The 24,473-nt window shown below is 37.4% G+C and overlaps 1 protein-coding gene across 1 annotated transcript in view; it reads left to right on the plus strand.

The window, feature by feature from the left end:
• The window catches only part of ITGA8 (integrin subunit alpha 8), a 171,610-nt gene that overhangs the window by 54,731 nt on the left and 92,406 nt on the right, over positions 1-24,473 (plus strand). The window contains exons 12-13 of the mRNA XM_087823674.1: positions 11,050-11,255; positions 13,249-13,440. Of these exons, the coding sequence (XP_087679800.1) occupies positions 11,050-11,255; positions 13,249-13,440 (398 nt within the window). The remainder of the gene's footprint in view (positions 1-11,049; positions 11,256-13,248; positions 13,441-24,473) is intronic.

Here is a 24,473-nt window from a genome sequence, read left to right on the forward strand (position 1 = left end):
CACTATGTTCAAGCTAATTAATATTCCATCTATGTGATCCATCTATATCCTTCCAACTATGTGATCTGTGTGTGGGGTCAGAGGTAGGGGGAAGGTGAGAGCATCTGAGATGTATTCTCTTAGCAAATTTCCAGGACACAATAGAGTATCATTAACGATAGTCTTCATGCTGCCCGTTAGATCTCTAGACTTATTCATACTACATAGCTGCAACTTAGTTCTCTTTGACCAACCTCTCCCCATTTCTCCCACCTCCCCACCTCTGGTAACTACCATTCTACTTTCTAAGAATTCAAATATTTATGTATTTATTTATTTATTTATTTATTTATTTATATTTTAAAATTTATCTTTATTGTTGAAAGTATTACAAATGTTCTCTTTTTTCCTCCATTGACCCCCATCACTCTGCACCCCACCCCAGGCCTTCACCACAGTATTGTCTATGTCCATGAGTTATGCATATATGCATATAAGTTTTTAGATTATTCCCTCCCCACCCAGCCACCCGCCCATCCCTGCCTTCCCTCTGAGATTCATCAGTCTGTTCCATGCTTCTATGTCTCTGAATTTGTTTTGTTCATTGGTTTATTTTGTTCATTAGACTTCACATATGAGCAGGACTATGTGATACTGGTCTTTCTCTGGATAGCTTATTTTGCTTAGCATAATACTCTCCAGGTCCCACCATGCTGTCTTAAAGGGTAAGGGATCCTTCTCTTTTACAGCTGCATAGTATTCTATTGTGAAAATGTATGAGGAAATGCTTGATATGATTTCAATCTTGAACTTGTAGAGACTTGTTTTGTGTACTAACATGGGGTCTGTCTTTGAGAATGTCCCATGTGCACTTGAGGAGAATGCATATTCCACAGCTTTGAGGTGAAATGTTCTGTAAATGTCAATTAAATCCATCTGATCTAGTGTGTCATTTAGAGTCACTGTTTCCTTGTTGATTTTTTGTCTGTAAGATACATCCAGTAAAGTCAGTGGGGTGTTAAAGTCTCCTACTATGATTGTACTGCTGTTGATCTCTCCCTTAAAGTCCTCCAGTTGTTTATTTTTCAGTCTGTGTAAGTCTTTTGTTCTGAGGTGGGTATCTTCTAGGCAGTATATATTTGGGTCATGTTCTCTTATCTATTCAGCTACCCTATGTCTCTTGATTGGAGCATTTAATCCATTTATATTTAAGGTTATTAGTGATAGGTGCTTATCTACTGCCATTTATTTCTTTATGCTTTTGTTTCTCATTCTCTCTATTTCAAATTTTTATTACAACAGTCCCCTTAACAGTTCTTGCAATGCTGGTTTGGTGGTAATAAAATCTTTGGCCTTTTTTTGTCTGGAAAGCTCTTTATTTCACCATCTCTTTTGAATGATAACCTTGCTGGATAGAGTAGTCTTGGTTTCAGATCCTTGCTTTTCATTACCTTGAATACTTCATGCCATTCCATTCTGGCCTGTAGAGTTTCTGATGAGAAATCAACTGACAGCCTTATAGGAGCTCCTTTGTAGGTAACAGATTGCTTTTCTCTTGCTGCCTTTAAAATTCTCACTTTGTCTTGAATTTTTGGCATTTTAATTATGATGTGTCTGGGCGTGGGCCTCTTTGGATTCTTCTTGCTTGGGACTCTCTGTGCCTCCTGAACTTGTGTGATTTTTTCCTTGACCAGGTTAGGGAAGATTTTTTGCCATTATTTCTTCAAATAGGATCTCTGACCCTTGCTCAATTTCTTCACCTTTGTATACTCCTATAATGCAAATGTTGTTACACTTCATGCTGTCCCACAGCTCCCTTAAATTGTCCTCCTATTTTTTAATTGTTTTTTCTTTTTGGTTCTGTGACTGAGTGATTTTTTCTATCCTGTTTTCTAATTTGCTGATTTGATCCTCAGCTTTCCCTAATTTGCTGTTTATTCCTTTCAATGTATTTTTTATTTCTGCTATGTACTTCTTAATTTCCTTCATAGTTTCTATATCTTTTCTCATGCTGTTGAGCATCCTTATGATCAATATTCTGAACTCTATATCTGATAGATTGAATATCTCAATTTCATTTAGCTCTTCTTTTGTATAATTATCTTGTTCTTTCACTTAGGGCTTGTTTTTTTGTCTCCTCATTTTGACTGCCTGTTTGGATTTGTTTCTATGTATTAGGTAGATCTGCTAGGACTCCCAGTCTTTTGGATGGTCTCTGGTGCAGGCCAAAGTCAGATGTTATTTGTGGCTGGCCTTGAGTACTCTGTTTGAATCTTTCCACACTCCACAGCTTGTTGTTCCCTCTGCTGGGGCTGAGTGCATTTGGAAAGGACCAAGATGTGCACCAGGTTCTGCTTTTCCAAGCCCTGGGTCCAGAAGCAAATCAGGCAAAGACTCAGAGCACCCAGAGACTGATTGTTATTTAGTATCTTAATGAGCCTCAGGCTGTAGAAACTTCAGAGGGTGGGGCAAGAGGTTTTCCAACAAGGCCCAGCAATTGCTTCTCTCCTAGGCAAAAGCTGGTTGGACAGTAAATATCTGCCTGAGAAATATGTCCTCTGCCATATGGGAGAATGACTCAGCACAAGAACCCAGATGGCTGCCCTCTGAGCTCTATCCCTAGAGCCAGAATCCCTAGATTCTCCTCACACAGCTCCAGTCCACTCTGCCCTCCTTCTGCCTGAGCCCAAGGTGAGTGGCTGCACATGAAACTTTGTGTGTTGGCCCTTTAATAGGATGCCTGTATTTCCAGCCATCTCTCCCTGGCAGACAGAAACTCTGTGCTTTTTACAGTCAGATGTTATGTGGACACTTCTCTGCTTTCTGGTGCTCTGGGCTGGGAATCCCAGCTTGGAGATTAGGCCCCAGAGTTCTCAGTGGGAACCCCTCACAGCTGAGAGATCCTTCTGAACTTTCAGCTACTGCCTGTGGGAGCCCGGCCAGGTCTCTCACGCCTCCACACTTCCTACTAGTCTCTATTCGGTCTCTGCTTTTGGTCTTTGGTTATGAGGGTTCTCTCCAGCTAGTCTTTAGTTCATTATTCAGGATGTTTTTTCTTTATTTTAGTTGTAATTCCAGTTTTCCTGGGAGAGTGTCAATGTAGCTTCCACTCAATCCACCGCCATCTTGGAATCTCAAATTCAAATTTTTTAGATTCCACATATATATATGCACACATAGATGTATCTACCCATATATATCTACATAAAGATACATGTAAAAACATATAGATGTCTATATCTATGTCTGTGGATATAGCTGTACATATACATATAAAATATACGTAGATTCCTGTAACCTTAAATAAGGGTTGTGGTAGAAGAATAAAATATATCTATGTTTTAAATGTTTTACTCTATTTTGGCTACTGATAAAAACTACATTTCTATTTATTACGAATGCATTTGAATAACTTCCATTATTTTTATAAGCAAGGTCTTCTACATTATAAAAATATAAAATCATAATTTCAAAGTTTTTTCACCCAAAGAACTTTAAGATTGTCTTCAATTATGCTAAAAATAACTGAATTATAATTTGTTGTTGTTGTTGTTGTTAATCCTCACCAGAGGATATTTTTTCCATTGATTTTTATAGAGAGAATGGGAGGAAGGGAGGAAAGGAGGGAGTAAGAGACACACACACGCTGATGTGAGAGAGACACATCAATTGGTTGCCTTCCTGGGCCTGGGATTGAACCTGTAACCCAAGTCCATGCCCTTGGCCCAAAACTGAATCTTCAATCTTTCGGTGCATGGGCTAACATTCTAAGGCAGAGCCACACTAGCCAGGGCCTGCCTAAAGATTTTTAAAAAGTACAGTTGTAAATAGTTTTTAAGGTATGGCATATAAGAAAATTGGTTTGTTTTATTATATTAAAAATAGCCACACCAGTTTACTACATTTTCCTTAGTCACTGGTTATGGTTGATAAATAATTTTTTAGAATCTATGACTCCTACAATTTTTTTTAAAATTTTCAGCTTTCCCAGCATTTATTAGTTATTAAGGAAGTGTCAGTGAGCATTTATCACCCAGTAGAGTTCATACTAGATTTGAGATTTAATTCCCATTTTTTACCCACATTTATATCATATGTACAGAGTAGAGCAAAAGTGGGTTTACAGTTGTTTGAATGAAAAATAATACAATAATTAATAAACAATTACAGAAGAATAAACTCTGTTTTATGCACTGACAACTGTAAACCTCTTTTTCCCCACTCTGTATATAGCCTGCATTTTTTTTTTAAACCCAAGACCTGAGTGGATATTGTGCAGTGACTCAGAGTAGGATTAAGAACATTACTCAGCTAGTTGATTGTTCATGGTTCAGAAGTTAGGACTGCACACATTTTGTGTGATTGAACCAGACTTTCTCTAGCCAAGAGATAATGAAGAACTATTGTGAATGAGGGAGGCTACCTAGTGTAAATTCTTTTCTATCCGTTACACAATAAAAGCAAGGTCCCTATAAATGCTCTAAAATCTCAACATCAAGAAAAAAAAAAGAAAAGAAAAAAGACAGTATCATTAAGTATTATGATGAAATAGGTAAATTGTTGAGAATCCCCTCCCCCACCAACCAAAGTTTTTATTTAAAATGATCCCCAGGTTTTATGTGTGGACTCCAAAAGTTTAGACCAAACAATTGTGTGGATGCTGGTTAGTGGTTCATATTGTCAAGTCTGTGACTATTTTGAAAATGTAAACAAAGCTGGTGAAATTAACTTCAGTTTAGTTATCTTAAAATAGCCAGAGCTACAAACCCTGTCAATGTAAACTCTGTTAGGAATTTCTGGACAAACTTAGCAACAAATGGAAATGGTATTTTTCATCTTGAGCCCAAGCAAGCAAATCTTTTTTTTTTTTTTCTAATGGCTTTTGAAACGTACAGTATTTATACTGTTTCAGAGATTCACAGAATTACAGTTTAACTATTGTATTGTTCCTAGGCTCTGAAAGGCCAAAGGGAAATAAATGTAAAGAGATTCCTAGTAGTTAGTCAACTTGAGAGCATTTTAGAAAATATTTATTTGAAAGGAAGCAGCTTTGGGTAACTATGTTTTGGTGCTAGATTTAGTCCAAGTATGTCCTCTCATACAGGAGAGATCATTATGATTGAAATAAGTAGACAGTCTAGAAAACTAAAACATAAAGAGATTATAAATTAACTTGATCTATAATATAATTAATAAACTATATTAGTTTTTGTCTATCATAAAAGAATTAAGGTTGATTAGCTATCAACTTTAGTATACAGTCTCCTAATCTGCATTCTTTTAATAAATAACTATATTCTGAAAATTAGTCAGGAACATTAGCGTGTAATATGTACTATTGGGAAAAAAGGAAACAAAATTTATTTTTTAAATCAACACATTAACACCATTTGGCTGCAGAAAACTTGAATTCAGACTTTTCATACTGAATATTCTCTTTGGTGGGTTCTCTTATTCTCTATTATTGTATTTATGCTCTGCTTTTCAGGAACATATTTATAATGTTGCTATATCAAAAAACATACAAAGGATGAGAAATTGAGCTTTGCATGGTATTATCATTAGAGTGGACTTAGACATAAAAGAAGAGAAACAAATAAAACCTGTGTGAAAGCTACACAAAGATTTAAAGAAAACTGCTTAAACATCAGACATTTCAGATAAAATGAAATTTAGCACATATATCCTACTTTTATAAATAATATCTGAGATCTCATCCAAACCACCAATATGATCCAAACAGGCAGAAAAGATGGTTTTTAGTGAAAACCTAATCATTAATATTATTTCATATATATATATATATATATCTCCCAGCCTGTTACTATATATATTCCCTTAAGATTGCACCCAGCCTATTACACAACTACTTATCAGAAGGTCAATGAAAAACATCTTTACCAATAAATATTTTAAAACTTTAAACTTGAATTGGATATATATTTTTAAAAAGGATTTGAACCCTGGCCAGTGTGGCTCAGTTGGTTGGGCTTCGTCCCATGTACCAAAAGTTGCTCGTTTGATTCCTGGTCAAGGCACATGCCCGGGCTGAGTTCTCAGTTTCCAGGAGGGGGCGTGCAGGAGGTGACCATTCGAAGTTTCACTCTCACATTGATGTTTCTCTCTCTCTCTCTCTCTCTCTCTCTCTCTCTCTATCTCTCTCTCTCTCTCTCCCACATCCCCCTCCCTTCTTCCCTCTCTCTCTGTCTCTCACCCCCCTCTTCCTCTCTCTTAAAAACAAACAAAAACAATACAAATAGTTTTTTTGAAAAAGGATTTGACAAATAAATTTTGAAATAACCTAATAGCTCACATAGCCTACAGTAGTGGTTTTCAATGATTTTTTTGCCTCATGGTCCATAGTAAGAAATGCATGTGACATTGCAACCCAGTACACACACATACAACTGAAAGTTTCATGGAACAGTATTTACCCTTATTATGTGTAATTCATTCACTCCAATATTTTCTATTATATATTTTTTCATTTTTAAAAATTGCTTGTCAAGACCCATTACATTGATTTCACAATCCACTAATGAACTGCAAATCGAGATTTAACAACAACAGCCTAAACAATAATATATACTGTGATTCTTAAGTGGTATTGCTAATAGAAAAAATAAGTGCAAAATATTCTACAAGGCACATTGTACCAATTGAATCCAAGACAGTTATTGTCTCTTAACCTTATGAGAACACAATTATAAATTAAGAACAAATGTCTCTATTTTTGTGTTAGAACATTTTAGACGACTTACCCTTAAATATCTAGGAAAATGTGTTTCTAAGAAAATAAATTATAATACTCCAAGAATCCAAAGATTTTTTGGTCTTTCACAATGATAGGGCAAATAATTTCTCATTTCTAGAACTTCGTGTTGGCAGTGAGAAATGCAGTGAGCCAACCGTGTCAGTACCATGTCACGTTCATATCCTCAGGGACCAATTATATGATTTCCCCCCCCTCCTTTATAGAATGAGAAAATAGCCTCGCTCAGTCTCTGTAATAGGGACCCGATGACCTTAAATATCTTTGAACTACAAGGCAGCAACACACACAATTAGGTGTTTAACAAATGCCTCTTCATACCCCAATAAAGAGAGGCAGCGGGGTTCCTGCAAGGGAAAGGCCAGGGGCTAGAATGGCCCCAATCCCCGCTCTCATCCCTGCCTGGAGCACAACAAGATTGCAAGCAATGACAATTATTTAAAAAGTAGATGTGTCTGGAACATTAAGAAAAAGTTTTACCTAAGCATAGCGATCCAACTTATGTTTTGGAATCTGAGACCAAATTAATAGCCGTTCCAGGGGCCTGTCTTTCACAGCCTCTCACTTCCTTCTTGCAGGTTTGTAAAGTCACTGCCCAGGGTGCTGTTTCCCCTGATGTGGACAGACAGGAAGAGCTTATTCTAGAAGTCCCCAAGGTCTAGACTCTCCTAAAGTTAGGTTTCACCTCTTTCTGCCTCCTCCAAGGCAGGAGATGGAAAAGGAGAATGCATTTTGCATTTGTTTGTTTGTTTTGCAATCCTCACCTGAGGAGATTTTTTCCATTGCTTTTCAGAGAGTGGAAGTGGGGGTGGAGAGAGAGAGAAACATTGATCAGCTGCCTCTGTATGTACCCTGACCCGGGATCAGACCCACAACCCGAGTATGTGACTTGACGGGAAATCAAACCCACCACCTACTGGATGATGCTCCGACAGAGCCACATTTTTAACAGGAACTCTTTCTGTTTATACTGTTATAGTGTAAAATATTGTGTATTCCCATGAATGGCTAGCCCACTGCCTTCATAATACCTATTATTTATTGAAAACTATTGTATAGCCAGTGTGTGTGTGAGCACATTCGGAGGGAGAGAGAGACAAACAGATAGAGAAATCTTAAGTGATGTATCTAATAAAGAAAACTATTTCTATCTTATTCACATTTTAGAGGTAATGTGACTTGTTCAGAATGACACAGCTGGTTAATAAAAACCAGATTTTAAATCTAGATCAGTATGATATCAAGACTCATGCTATTCTCAAGTTATCAGTGCTCAACATTTGCAATTACCATTTTTGTTTCATTAATAAACTTTATTTTTTAGAGCAGATTTAGGTTTACAGAAAAATTGAGCAGGAAGTACAGAGAATTAAACAGACTGCCTCTCCCCTCCGCCCTCAGTTCTATTAGCATGCATTGGTGTGGTACATTTGTTAAAGTTGATGAACCCATATTGATACATTATTAACTGAAGTCATGATGTACTTTAGGGTTCGCTGTGTGTTGTACATTCTATAGGTTTTACCAAATGCTTAAAGTCATGCATCCAGATATAGTATCATATAGAATAGTTTCATTACCCTAAACATGTCCTGTGCTTCACCTATTCATCCTTCTGCTCACCCACCCTTGCCATCTACTGATCTTTTTACTGTCTCTAGTTTTGCCTTTGCCAAAATGCCATAAACTTGGAATCACACAGTATACAGCCATTTCAGACTGGCTTCTTTCACTTAGCAATACACATTTATAGTTCTCCCATGTTGTTTTGTGTCTAGATAGCTCATTTCTTTTTATTGCTGAAAATTATTCCATTGTAAGACGTACCAGTGTCTGTTTATCCGTTCACCTATTGAAGGAGATCTTGACTGCTTCCAGTTTTGGGCAATCGTAGGTTTTTTGTGTGGACATAAATTTTCAACTTCTTTGGGTAACTACATAGGAGCATGATTGTGGGATCATATGGTAAACCTGTGTTTAGCTTGGTAAGAAACCGCCAGAATGTCTTCCAAAGTGGTTGTACCATTTCACAGTTCGGCCAACAACGAATGAGAGTTCCTGTTGCTACACATTCTTACCAGCATTTGGTGCTGTCAGCGTTTGTGTGGATGTACCACAATTTGTTTATCCATTGACCTACTGAAAGACCTCTTGGTTGTCTCCAAGTTTTCGCAGTTATGAATAAAAGCTACTATAAACAGTCACCTGCAGGTTTCTGTGTAGACATAAGTTTTCAGCTCATTCTGGTAAATGTTAAGGAGTGCAATTGCTGGATCATGTGGTATGAGTGTTTCATTTTGTAAGAAACTGCCAAACTGTCTTCCATAGTGTCTGGCTGTACCGTTTTGTATTCCCACGGGTAATGAATGAGAATTTCTGTTGCTCCACATCTGTGTCAACATTTGGTTTGTCAGTGTTTTGGATTTTGGCCATTCTAATAGATGTATAGTGGTACACTCACTGTTGTTTTCATTTCCAGTTCTCTAGTGACATGTGATAGTGTGCATCTTTTCAAATGCTTGTTTACCATCTGTATATCATCTTTGATGAGGTGTCTATTTAGGTCTTTTGCCCAACTTTTAATGGGTTGTTTTCTTATTGTTTATATTATATATTATATTCATATAATATTGATGTTATATAATATATAGTGTTATATAATAACAATATTATATTTTATGTTATTGTTATATATTATTGCTATTCATATTATTGAATTTTAAGAATTCTTTGTATATTTTACTTTTCTAATTAAAATCATAGGCATCTCTCTAGCATGGAGCTTTCTTGGACCACTCACTGTTCCCTGACTTCACTCAGGGACACTTGCCTTGGCTCACAGCACCACCACCTGGAAAGCCTGCCTCTAGATCTACCTGTCAGAGTCCTACCGAGGTTCAATGCCATCTCCTCCCTGAGCCTTCCTTAATACCTGCCAAGTACTGGCTCTCTCCCCATCTGGAACTCCCAACATTTAGTTTGGATCACTCATACTTTTTCTTATTCTGCCTTGTTTATAGTTATATGAGTGGCAATTTGACCTCACTAGTAAGTTAATTAGAAACAGGGCTGACTTAATAGTCATTATATTCTTTAAATCACTTATCACAATATCTTAAATACAATCAGTGCGCAAGATGTCTATTGAATCATACTGAGAAACAGACAGTGCATGACCACCACAAGGAAGGCAGGGAGTTGGAGAGAAGGGTGGTCAGAGTGATGCTGGCAGTCTTGCAGATTGCTATAAAAGAGGTGTCTTGCTCTCAGTAACTGTTCCCACCTCATCCCTGCCTTTTAGATTAATGCAAATATTTTAGTAATTAGTTTACTTGGCAAACTTCTACATATTACCTAATCTACAGAAACATAAAAGTCAAATGCAGATTTGTATTTCTGTCTGAAGTCATTCTTCACATTATTGCATTTCCCAGAACGGGGGTGTCTTCAGACAAATTTAAGGGGAAGGCCATTAGTACAGATCAAATTACAAATTTTGGTTGATGTGACTTTTCTTAAAAATTTTAAAATAAAAATAGTACATGTATATGTTTTTAAAACTCTAAATAGGATAGAAAGCTCTGTTTTATTCCTTTGTTTGCCATCTGGCTCTGTGAAGGAAATACCTTTAACCATTTTGGGTTTTTATATCTTTATCTCTAAATAATTTTTGGTTAGGTGTCTGTTTCTTGAATTTTTTTCAACCTTAAAAATTATCTATTAGTTTCCTGATATAATATCTACATTTACAAAAAACAACTGTAAGTTTTCTTTTGGGATGAAATTTTATTTTTTATCTTTCTAGCCAGTGCTGTTATCTTCTCTGGCCTCTGTTTTATTTAAATGAAGGTAACAATAGGAAATAGGAGAACAAACTTATTTTAAACCTTATTACTGCAAGAAAACTTCTTAATTTAAAGATATAGGCATATAAATTCTGGAAACTTGAAATTCACTTTTAGAAAAATCTGTTTAGGTCCTTCTGATATGTTTTACTTGTGTATCTTCAGTTTTTGGAAATCCACTTAAAGCTGAAAGGGGTGAAATATCTGTGGTTTTATTAAAGCAGTTACTTTTAGCATCATTAAAAAGTTTGATGAGATCATTTAACAACTCTTATTTTTTTGCAGCATTCTACTCCAGAGACATAACAAATCAATGAAAGAAAGATTATGATTGTAAAATGTCCCTTACAAAAGGAAAAATACCAATGGAAATGTACTAATCCAGTTGATTTAAAATGTACCATGAAGAATCTCCTGTCTGCCAGTGTGCTGACCTCTCTCTGTTCCCTACAGGATGGATGACATACTGATTGGAGCCCCTCTCTTTATGGAACGTGAGTTTGAGAGTAACCCTAGAGAAGTGGGTCAAGTTTACCTATATATGCAAGTGAGCGCTCTCATCTTCGAGGACCCGCAGGTGCTCTCAGGCACTGAGGTTTTCGGGAGGTTTGGTAGTGCCGTGGCCCACTTAGGAGACCTGAACCAAGATGGATACAACGGTAATTTACACCAATACGCGGGAATTATCCATGGGTCATAGTTCACGGTTCTTGTGTCATGAACGGTTTGAAGTATTCACAATGGTGTGTGTGATACAGTTGATTTTTAATAAGCTGTCAAAAATTTCAAGGCAACTTAAAATTTATGTTTTGATAAATAGAGGAGTTACAACATGGAAATTGCCTCATGTTGATTTAGGATGTCATATAGGAGCTGTAAATAAAGGCATCAATTATTTTTAAAGAGATTAGCCAAAAAATGTATGCATAATCCATAGACACAGGTAAGAGTTAGGTGATGGCCTGAGGGAAAGGGGAGCAAGGGCCGGGTGGAGGTGAGCAAAGAGGGTGGGGGAATGGGGCCATCTGTAATAGTGTCAACAATAAAAATACATTTTGAAAAATTAGTATTTGGATTTAGTGACTCAAAGAGAACTAGAGAATTTTCTCTATGTACCCAGTCAAGACAAAAAAATATGTGTTCATATATTAGCAAGTATATGGTCTTCTGATTAACCTATATAATATAGTTAATGCTGAATTTAAAAAAATTTATTAAAAATTTTTAATGTTGACATTATTGCAGGTGTTTGGTCTGTAAATTTCAGCTGAAAGTCAACTTCAATATTTGCAATTAAGTAGTGTTAATTCTCAGTTTAAGGTTGTGGTTCTTTAAGTTAGGAATTTATGAATGTCTTATAAGTACCCTCTCCTCAGAAAAACATGAACTCTCACACAAAATCTTGCACACATTTTCAGGGTCTTTAAATTAAGAACCAACATATAGTGGATTTCTTGATTGAAGTTCAAGGACTGAATAGGAATTTGTTCTGATAAAATAGCCTAGGAAGGTATTTGCATCAGACCAGTACTCATTAGTACCTTTGGCAGGTATTGGTATTAAGTACCTGGTACAGTAAACCCTCGATTTTTTGGACGTTAATTTAATGGACAAAATTTCTGGTCCATATGTCACATGTGAAAATTAATACCCTGTTAATTTTAAAATGCTTTAAACCAAGATTTGCTTATAATTAAATTAACAGGTTATTTTTTCGTTATAATTTGTCTGTTATTTTTAACAAATTTTAGTGAACAGACCATATGTTGGAAAGAACACTGTAGTAATTTCACTGACCTCAGTAAATATTACATATCTACAACTATAGTCTACATATTTATTTATTTATTTTTAAAAAGTATATCTTTATTGATTTCAGAGAGGAAAGGAGAGGGAGAGAGAGATAGAAACATCAATGATGCGAGAGTCATTGATTGAGCCCACAACCTGGGCATGTGCCCTGACCGGGAATCGAACCCTGATCGCCTGGATCCTAGGTAGATGCTCAACCGCTGAGCCACGCCCGGCCAGGCCTTAGTCTACACGTTTAAATCCAAGTGTCACTGCTCGTAAAAATGTTCGGGGAAAGATTAGTACGTGATCACACCGCAGCAGGCAGGGTAATTGGTTCTGTTGTCACATGGGGTGACTTTCTGCAGCAGTTTTAACGCCTGATATTCCAACGACACACCCCAGCTGTGTGCATTTGTTTAGTTGAGGTGACTGGTGAATGCATGCATTTACTAGGCTGTTCAGTATAAATATAGAAAAATTTTCTGTGAAATTAAGCTTTTTACACATACTTAACTTTAATTAACAAATGTGTCTACATAAGTAAAAACAGATAAGCTAATTTGTCAATTTTTTAATATACACATTCGGAAAACCTACTTTATATAATGGTCTTTTGGCTTTCACGGACACTCCCTTGCCCAAATTGGTCCTTTATATCAAGGTTTTACTGTATTGTACCTTTTATGTTGAATGGAGAAAAGACAACAAATAGTTTACTCTTGTGGCAGCACTATACATTTTCATGGGAAATGTAATAAGCCCTTCAGACTGTATGAAACTGCTCTTTGACTGCACTTAATTCTATTTCAAAACATTCTTCTTTATTTAAAAAATACGTTCATGTGTCTCTGTTTGTAGATGTTGCCATTGGTGCACCCTTTGCAGGCCAGGATCAAAGGGGCAAAGTGTTCATTTACAATGGGAACAAACATGGCTTAAACACCAAGGCTTCCCAGATCTTGCAAGGAGTGTGGGCATCACAGGCTATCCCTTCTGGCTTCGGCTACACTTTAAGAGGAGACTCGGACATAGACAAGAACGATTACCCAGGTAAGGTTTGCTTTCTTTTCCTCCGAGAGAGTCCATCTCCCAGAAGGAGCCCGTTCTCTGGGAAATGGATCACGCATAAGCCGCTGTCCCAGACAGGCGAAGGCCAAGCTTACCCTCGGCACGGGTCCCTTTGCATAGGAGCCCAGAGTGACCTTCATGAGGATTTGAAGGCAGACAAAACAAACACTCACTTTCCTGTCAAGAAAAGCAAGATGGCTTTTAAAAAACTGCATTGGACATAAACCTTGTCAACTTTGCAACAAAAGTTTTTCTTTGAAACCCCTTAGTCCTTTAATCTCCATTGACAAAGACAGCTTGCCTCCCATACCTTTCTAGAACAATGTATTTTAACCCCGTAGTTCCCTTTTGATCTCATAGTTACTATTACTTAATTTATGAACCTCAACGTTTCTGTCATAAAGCTCACATTTTTTAGAGCATAAATATTTTTTGGCCATTTTGGGGCTTTCCCAAGACAGGTTGAATATTTATTTATTTGTTTGTTTGTTTGTTTGTTTATTAAATATATCTTTATTGATCTCAGAGAGAGGAAGGGGGAGGGAGAGAGAGAGATAGAAACATCAACAATGAGAGTCATTGATTGGCTGCCTCCTGCATGCCCCCGACTGGGGATCGAGCCCACAACCCGGGCATGTGCCCCGACTGGGAATTGAACTGCGATCGACGCTCAACCGCTGAGCCACGCCCGGCCAGGCAGATCGAATATTGTAAAGTGAAGCAAAAAGAACTGGTTTGTAATAGAAATCATAAACTTTTTTTTCAATTGTAGTTGACATACATTATTATATTATAAACTATCATTGATTACCTAATTCATACTGGAGACTTATGGCAGCCCATGAAACAGAGAGCTATCATTCATGTTTTGTGCATGCCATATGAAAATATGATTGGTCTTAAAGAACTGTTTCAGTAATCAGGGTTTTTAGCAGAGAACATTAGACTTCTTGGTTTTATGGTTCAATTTTTGCTTTTACATTGGTTATATTAAGATGGTTTCAATAAATACTTAGAAATCATTAATAGCTAACTGACAGCTTCAGTGATTTATGAAAACCTCGTCTCTTTCCACCACGCCTCCCTTAATTGGGTATTTTCCGTATGTAGCAGAGCTTTTTCTGATTTGGGGCAGTGTTCCAATCAACTGACTCGGCTTTCTCTTCCCCTCTGGGATCAGGCAGAAAGGAAACTGCAACATGTTCTTATAAATTTGCCAGAAATATTTCATGAAACTAGCATAGACATTATAGTGGGCTCAAAATGGATTAGTATTACATTGTATACAAATTTGCATACAAATACATACTACCTGTAGCACTTTCAAGAGCATCTTGTTAAATTTATTTTTGTAGGTTGTACTATACTACTAGTCCAATCAATGATGGTTAGCTTTTGTTATTTTGGAGAGAAGGTCTCACACTTAATATATTCTATTTTAAATAATCCAAAAATTAGATCCTGGATGTGATTTCTTCCCAAAATATGTCAGGGTGTTTAACAAAATTCAACTCCTGGGTTGCAATTTTAAGCAAACAGTTAATTTATTAGGTTATTGCTGTTCATTATGCTGTGCCTTACACAAGGTAAAGGAAATAAAGGGAGTATCCATTAAACAGCCAGTCCACCGACTTCCTTTGAAGTCGCCTATAAAAGGGCCAGGAAGGAGAGAAATACGAAACAACTTTTCTCTCAAGGAATATTTCCTTCAGTGAGGGAGGGGAGAAAAAGGAGTAGGACAGGGAACCGAGAAGCTGTCTGTTATGTCTTTTTCATCCCTTTTTAACAACCAGAGAAAGGGCATTTGAGGCCATCTGCTAGTAAATGCTTTCATCTACTGAGGCCGATTCAATTGACAGTGACCGAAGATGTAAATGCGGTGCACAGGCGTCTGTCTGTCAAGTAAACGTTCTTCACTAAGGCAGGACCGAAGGCCAGGGAGTTGAAATTTTGTCTTTCAACATGGTCTTGAGGCTTTCAGGTTCATCTTATTAGTAGACTGGTTCTGGTCCCGATTCTGCCTCTTACATGGGAATGCAGGTGCTTTGTGATTGATGATCCTATAACATTTTCCCTGATCTTCTTCTTGCAAAAAGAATGCCACTCAAAAAAGCCTTTTTATGTTGACACTGAGCCCCCAGGGACCTATCGAGAGGAAAACTCTCTGACAGACAGGCAAGTAGGTTCTGTTAACTAGCAGAGCAGATCTGAAATTTGCAAACATAACTCAGGAATCAGACATGTAACGTCCTTCATTTTTCTATAAACGAATTCCATTTAGCTCTCAACCCGCCATTTCCACAAAAGCGGAAAACCTTAGCCTTGCAGTCACTTCCAGATTCAGACTTAATCTCATTCAGCAGGGTGGCTGCGGGCATGGGAAGGGGGATCCTGCTCCTGGGTCCGGATCCCCATCCCTCACTGATGAGCTGTGTGCTAGTGGACAAATTTGATTTCTCTGAGCTTTTGTTTTCTTTTCTGGTTTTATGGGGCCAATAATACCTACATCACTGGGTTGTGTGCTTGCACTTTCTAGGTTGGGAAAGGTTTTTTACAAAATGTTGTGAAATGGCTTACAATAGGAGAGGATATCAGTCTGAACATGAATAGAATCAAAGCTACTTAACCTCACAGATATGTTAGCCCACCCAAGGTATTGAAAACCTGCATTCTAGAATGCTGGAGATGGACGACATAGATTTAAAACTCGACTCCACTGTTTTCTAGCTGTGTACCAGTGAGACAATTTCTTAACCTCTCTGAACTTTAATTTCCTTGTCTGTAAAATAAGATTATCATATGTTGGTATACAGATGAAATTAAATTGTTTATATAGTGAAATGATGTAGTTATGATAAAATGAGATTATATAAGACATAGTTTAATAAATGGCGGCTCTTCAAACAAATTTTAAAACAGACTATATTTTGGAGGTATTCTTTTTCTTAAACACACTTATTTATATGATTTTATTTTTCTTATTCAATTTCCCTAGTCCCCAAGCTTAATTTATAGTATGACATTTACTTTCCCTGCCCCAGACACATAGGACTATGAGAGTAAAAACATAGCTATGGGGACCCTACTGGGCTGAGAACCACTCACAATATTCCTGTGGCTGGACCCTCACTGGAGGCTTCCCCTAATAGCATGAGCTTGCTGTCCAGCTATGATATTATTTCCATCACTTACCCATCCTAAGTGGCAGGTGAGGCATAAGGACCTTCTCCCATTTCTCACTACTGTGATTTACTAGGTACCAGGCTCTTGCCTCTCAGACCGTTAGCCATTTAGGGGTATTTAATTTCATATAAATTAGGCCCAAATTGGGATGATGACAATGGCAATTGAAAGGAAGGAAATGAAAAAATAGTATAAATGGAGAATAGACAAGACTTGGTAATGACTGACTGTGATGAGAGGTAGAGGAGGTGGGGGTAGGAGGAAGAGGGGGTGTTAAAGATGACTTCGGAAATTTTGAGCCAGTGTCCTGAGAAAAGTATGGTATGATGGGCAGACATGGGAGATTTAGTTGTAGAAATACAGAGATTCTGTTATAGAAACAATGCTTGGAATAATCTTCCTAACATCTAGCTTAACCACTCAGTATTTTTTTTAGACTCCTTAAGATAAATATTGTCATCGGTACGCATACATAAATAAGAGTCATAAGTATTTTCATTGCTGGCACCAAAATTCTTTTTCCAGTTCAAAAAATAGATGTGCTCAGGTTTCTGCGCTGGTGCTCGTTGGAAAACTAGGGCTGACCAGAGGAGTATCTTGTACACATTAAATGAGTGAAAGCATTTTAGAGAAGAAACAGCTGTGATAGTCAGGAATCTCTAAAATTCAATGATCTAGTCTAATCCTGTTAAACATGATTGTATAACAAGGCCATCTGCTGGATGCACAGTTCAGACATTGGAGGGTGGAGGAGGGGAAGTGCTGGTTTTGTTGAGGAGCAGAAATCATACAGGCAATAAAAACCGGAGGAAAACATGGGCCAAATGCCAAGACTATCATTGTCTTGTTCAGGCCTAATAGCCCATGATGATATCATGAAACCATCTCAGACAGTTATACCAAATGTAATAAATGACCCGTTTTCTGTTTAATAAGTGCTGTGTGTGTGTGTGTGTGTGTGTATGCAAACAACCCAGCAAGAGAGAAGCTGCACACGAGAAGAAATAAAAAGGTGGCTTTAACCAAAGAGAATAATTCATTTTCATCAAACCTTGAGCTCCTCGAATTGATGTGAAGTTTAGTTGAACAAAGTTCAAATCTTACAGTCAAAGTTTATTTTAATTTCTCAAACTGCTACCCAAGTTTTTATGAAAAGCAAAACATTATGTTCTTCTTGAGCAAATTTTCATAATTTCATTATAAACACATTAGAAATTAGAACACACATTTCTTTTCTTTTTTTTTATAATTTTTATTTTTGTTTAAAGTATTACAAATGTCCCTTTTTCTCCCCAATGACCCCTTCATTTCTTGTAAAAATACCTTATAAATTTAGATTAAATTGAATAAATTAAGTCAACCGAAGGAGTTCTTGGACTTGAGTCCAGCAGTATCATAAAGAGAAGTAAAAATGGAGAGATGAAAGATAGGCTCTAGATCCATTTTGCCCAAGACAGTGTGACTTTTGTAATTCAGCCTCTCGGAGCCTTACTCTTTTCACCTGAAAGTGATGTGTATGTATGGGATACTTCTCCAGGGGTCTCTTTAAACTCTAAACTTTGATTCTGTAATCCAAGATCTAAACTTACTGCCTCCCCAGGTTTCTCTGTAATATTGGATAGATTATTAAGGCTCTATCTTGGGGGAGGGGGGAGTGGAGATTTAATGAAACATATAAGACTTTTTTCTTAACTTTTTCTAGAAAATAACTTTGACAGAAAAGTTGCAAAAATAGTAGAGTCCCATAAACCCTCTGCCAGGTCCCCCTAATATTAACACATTATATAACCATAGGACACTTAACTATTAGCTAATGTATGGACGTATTAGAAATGCTTATAGAATTTCATCATCTGTCCTGCTCGTGTTCTTTTTCTAGTCCAGAACCTAATTCAGGATCTCATACTGCATTTGGTCTTCTTAGTCTCCTTCAGTCTGTGACAGTCCCTTGATCTTTCTTTGCTGTCTTGACTTTGACACTTTGAAGAGTATGGCTAGACATTTTGAAGCATGTCCCTGAATTTAGATTTGTCTGATATTTGCTTATGATTATATCCGAATTATGTGTTTTTGGCAAGAATACCACACAACTGACGCTCTGCCTTTCTCTGGGCATCAATAGCTGGAAGTGCATGTTTACTGCCCTTTTGCACTTTGATATCAGCCAGGTTTCCCACTGTAGCATTACTATTTTCCCCTTAGTAATAATAAGTATCTTTAAAGAGATACTATAAGACTATGCAAACATCTGTTTTTTCTCATTATACCCTTTCCCACTGATCTTAGCATCCATTGCAACAATTATTAGTGCTGAATTGCAATTTTCTATTTCCATTGTTCCTTATTTATTTATTTATTTTTTATTTATTTATTTATTTATTTATTTATTTATTTATTTATTTATTTATTTATATTGATTTCAGAGAGAGGAAGGGAGAAGGAGAAAGATAGAAACACCAATGATCGGCTGCCTCCTGCACTCCCCTAATGGGGATCAAGCCCGCAACCCGGGCATGCGCCCTGACCGGGAATCGAACCATGATCTCCTGGATCCTAGGTCGATGCTCAACCACTAAGCTGTGCCGGCCAGGCCCTTCTACATTTATTAATTGCATTTCTAATGTAAGAAAAAGATGTCTCATCTGTCTATTTATTTATTCAATTTGTTATATCTTTATGGAGTCATGGATATTTATTTCATGAAGTATAATCCATTACTCTATTTATTTTTGTTCTTAAATTGTCCTGTATCTGGCCAGTGGGAATTCCAGTTGGTTCCTGTGTTCTTTTAACATTGCCATTCTCTTATGTGCATTTCCTTACTTTCTGACATGACAGGATACTTCAGGCTCATCTTGTATTTTCCCTGCCCAGCACTGGAATCAACCACTCTTCAAAGACCTGTAGCCTTTTTTTAAAGAATGGTATCTAGAAACCAAGATCTGGATACTGGGAGTTCTTATGGCTGCTAGGGTGTCAAGATAAGACTTGTAATGCACTAAATTCTACAGATTGCCATGTTTTCTTATATTATGACTACATTTCAAGCATCAACAAATTACATTTTTAGTATTTAACCTATATTTTAGAAATCAGTATTTTTGCATTTTAGGCAACTTCAATACTATTTAGTTAATGTTGAGAACAGCCACCAATTTTCTTCATTTTTAAAGATAATGATGATAGCAGAATATTTACTGATTATGTAATGCTGAAGAAATTGTGCTTTGGAATACAATTTACTAATTTATTCAACAAATACTTACTGAGTGCCTTTCATGTGCCTGGCACTCTTTCAAATTTTGAGGATACAGCAGTGAATTAAACAAAGATCCTGCCTCATGGGCCTGACCAAATTCTAGCTGTAACGATGGCTGCCTGTGTAACCCTACTCAGTCTCCTTAAGCCTCAGGCCTCTTTGGTAAAGTGAGTGTATCAGAGCCTAATAATATTCCCCCTTTAAAGGGGTGTTATGGATGTCAAGTTTGATAATATGTGTAAAGCAGTTGGCACTGTGAATCATAACTAGTAACAATCATTAAATATTAGTTGTAAATGCCATTGATACAATTTGACATAATTCATGCCTTTAAGAAACAATGCAGTGGTGGAAATAAAGCATCCAACAGTTAACTGTAATACAAGACAGTGTAAGAGAAGAGTTTTAAGGTTAAAAAATAATGAATGAGTTAAAAAGAAAAAATCCTCGTAGCTAAAATGTTCAAAGAAAGCTTCATGGGGAAGTAATGGTTAAACAGGGTCTTAAGATATAAGTATGATTATGAAGTTGTTATATGGAGAAGGCATTCCAGAAGAAGATCACAGCATGAGCAAAGACTCAGAGATAAGAAAAGGCAATTTTGGAAGTGATTTGGTCCAAATTGATGGGAGCACAAATGAAGAGAGTCAGTGAAAGTTAGACTTGGGACAGGTAATAAAGGACGCTAAATAGCATGTGAAATAATTGGTAATTTGTTAGGAAAATCATGGAAAAATAAAATGTTTTATATTTCAAAATGACTCTTTAAGAACTTCTGTCTTTAGCAATGAGCAGAATGAGTCATATGAAAAAGAAACTTGAGGTCAAAAGCCATTCTAAGAACCCCAGGTGAGAGTAGTGCACTGAACCAGGTGAGTGCAACAGTAATGCCAGGGCAGGGCGAAGGTGTTTGGGGATAAACAGCCTCAGGCCACCTTCAACTCCTGCTGAGGATGAGATTTGGTGGGTAACTGACCTGCCTCCCATCCTTCAGGGAGACAGTTGGGGGCCATGCTGCACACTTCTCAAAAAGCCCCACCGTCTATGCCTTCAGCCTTGAAACATATCTGTATATTCAGAGATGTATTGGTAAATGTTTAACAAGCAGCTCTGCAGAGGAACAAAAGCCCACATCTGTAGCATTTACCCATTTCTACAGGGTAAATAGTCCTACCATGGTTGATTTCAAGCTCCAGCGACTCTTTATGTGATGAGTTATACAACCACTCAGTGTACAGCTGAGGTGAGCCTGGCATGTCCACCTGCGACTACCCAGCTATGCATCAATACACTGACCCTCTCTTTTGTGATAGCATTCCAAGGGGGAATTCTGGATATATGATTTTCTATTTTAATTCAGAAATTCACAGATCCAGGTTGAGAATGACTGTTTATATTCACAACTGCAAACATTAACAGCACTCATTTTCAAGTCCAATAACATAAAATGAAGACCTTTTTTTTCCAGCCTTAAGTGTTTTCCAGCCTCAGAGTTTAGAGAATCATGTCTCTAAACAGATATTTCTGTTTTGTTTATTCTGGTGTGAAGAACTGTGAGAACCTTCATCTGCTTAATTTCTGGCTTAACTTTGAAGAGGCAGTCAATATTGAAAAATAGTGTCTTATACCCAAAGCTGGTTATTAATGACTTTAAAAATAAGGTTAGAATTCACTTAAACACAACTGAACAGCTTCTAAGATAAAACCTTAACAAATAAAATTAAACCATTCATAAATACTTAACCTCAGATTTTGTGCTTGAGAGATTCAAATCACATCCCACTTGTAAGTAGTAAATATGTCACCAAATAAAAGAAATCAAACCATACGGCTACTACATTTATATGGTACACGTCATCTATCAGTTTAAGTTTTATTAATAGGCTTTATTATTTAGAGAAATTTTAGGTTCAAAGTAAAATGAAACAAAAAGTACAGAGAGTTCCCATATATCCCCAGTCCCCCACGTGTAAAGCCTTCCCTGTTATCAGCATCCCCTGCCTGAGTGGGACATTTATTACAGTTGACGAACCTTCATTCTGCATTGACACGTATCATCACCCAAAGCCCATAGTCTACATTAGGATTCGTTGTTGGTGTCGTATATTTTATAGGTCTGGACAAATGCATAGTGACATGCAGCCACCATTATAGTATTATACAGAGTGTGTTCATTCATTCCTATTTGTTCCCTTCTCCCCCATAACCCCTGACAAGCACTGATTTTTTTAATTTTTTTTTTATTTTTACTGTGTCATAGTTCTGCCTTTTCCAGAATGGCATATAGCTGGAATTATACAGTACATACATTTTTAGACTGGCTTCTTTCACTTAGTAATATGCGCTTGAAGTTCTTCCATGTTGTTTTCATGGCTTGGTAGCTCACTTGCTTTTAGTGCTGAATAACATTCCATTGTCTGGATGGACCACAGCTTACTGATCCCCATGCACCTACTGAAGGACATCTTCATTGCTTCCAACTTTTGGCCATTTTGAATAAAGCTGCTGTGGACATCCATGTGCAGGTTTTTTTGTGTGGACATACATTTTTGACTCCTTTGGGTTAATACAGAGGAGTGAGATTGCTGGGTTGTGTGGCAAGATCACGTTTTGTTCGTAAGAAACCATCCAACTGCCTTCCAGAGTGGCTGTACCATTTGCATTCCCACAAGCAGTGAATGAGAGTTCCTGTTGTTTCCATCCCCACCAGCATTTGGTGCTGTCGGTATATTGGATTTGGGGTCACGCTAATAGGTGTGAGGTGTCATCTTATTGTTTTAAATTGCATTTCCCTGATGACTTACAATGTGAAGCATCTTTTCATGTGCTTATTTAACATCTGTAGATACTCTTTGGTGATGTGTCTGTTAAGGTCTTTGGTCCATTTTTAATGGGGCTGTTTTTTCGCTCTTGAACGTTAAGAGTTCTTTGTATATTTTGGATAACATCTTTTATCAGATGTATTTTTTGCAAATATTTCCTCCTAGTCTGTGGCTTGTCTTCTCATTCTCTGGACACTGTCTTTCACAGAGCAGAAATTTTATATTTTAATGTAGTCAACTTATCAATTATTTTTTTCATGGATCATGCCTTTGGTGTTGTATCTAAAAAGTCATTGCCATATCCAAGGTCATCTAAGGTACGACCTTTCCCCTATGTTATCTTCTAGGAGTTTTAGGGTTCTGTGTTTTACATTTACATCGATAAGCCAATTATTTTTGTGAAGATTGTAAGGTCTGTGTCTAGGTTTATTTTTGTGAATGTCTTGTAATATTTTTTAATAGCCAGGCATGATGTACTAGGTGAAAGGAACTGCTGTCAATAGGCCTTGAGTGATGTGGTTGTAGATATTGGGGGAGGGGAAGTGTTTTAGAGTCCTATGGTTAGGTCTCAGTCTTTCGGGAACCTGCCCTCTGGACTATGAACTTCACCAGTGCTTCTCAGTAACCCTGCCCCAACATCGGGTGGGACAGGATGTCTAGAGTGAGCAGGAGTGTGTATTTCCCGTCTCCAGGTCGGTTAGGCTCTGTTTGAATAGTTTCTCCTGAGGGCAGACCTTGTTGAAAAGAACAAACACAGTGCTCCGGATTATTTCAGAACAGTTCCTTTTCTGCTCCACCTGCCAGGGAATTTTTCTGATATTCGCTGTGAGAACCTGGTAGAGATCTAGGAAATAAAACTCACAAATGTGTGCCCCCCATCCCTGGTGACTTGATCCCCCTGGAGTTTTTGACTCTCAAAGTTGTCCACACTGAGCCTGTAGCAATATTTGCCAATTACAGCGCAGATTCCCACCCCAGCACTGGTTCCCATGGAGATGGCTGCTCTGATAAGTGTGATTTTCTGTATTTGCCTGTCAGTGTCTTCAGTTTGGGGAGCAGCCGTTAACCCTGTGACCTCACTTCTCTTTTGGATCTAAGAGTTGTTGATTTTACAGTTTGTTCAACTTTTTACTTGTTAGGGCAGAGTGGCAATTTCCAAGCTTCATCCATGCTGGACCAGAAACTGGAAGTCAGTCAGTTTAAGTTGGAACCTACTACCTTCCAAATGCTCAGTCCTAGAAGCTGACTCCTTTCTGAAACCCAAGGCACCAGTAAATATGGTGGGATAACATTTATGCTAGATCCTGCTTGTAAAATATAGTTAATAAAAATGTGCTGCTTGCCATGTGGGGAGGGAGAGGAGGGTGTGGAGGAGTTGGCTAAGTTTTCCGGCATTGGAACCTCCACATTATTTCTGACTTCCTACTGCATGTTCTTTCTGTAAGTCATTTTAATTTATTAATCTACAATTTAAAAGCCATATTTTAGTGTAATTCACTTGAAGCTTCCCTTCCGTCTTTGCATACCCTGGGCGTTTTCCCAGAGTTCGCTTCCCATTTAGGAACTCAGTTCAAATGTCATTTCCTCAGGAAGCTTTCCCTGACTGTTGTCCTTCCTCTAAAAACACTCATCTCAGATTGAAATGATACATTTGATAAATGTCTCTTTTGCCCCATTATACTGGACATGTTATTAGTGGACTGTAAGCACTGGCTTTGGTTTTGCTCTCTGTGAGATCCCTAGTGCCTAAA

The sequence above is a fragment of the Miniopterus natalensis genome, chromosome 1 (genome assembly GCF_054644295.1).
Source record: "Miniopterus natalensis isolate mMinNat1 chromosome 1, mMinNat1.hap1, whole genome shotgun sequence".
Taxonomy (NCBI): Eukaryota; Metazoa; Chordata; class Mammalia; order Chiroptera; family Miniopteridae; genus Miniopterus; species Miniopterus natalensis.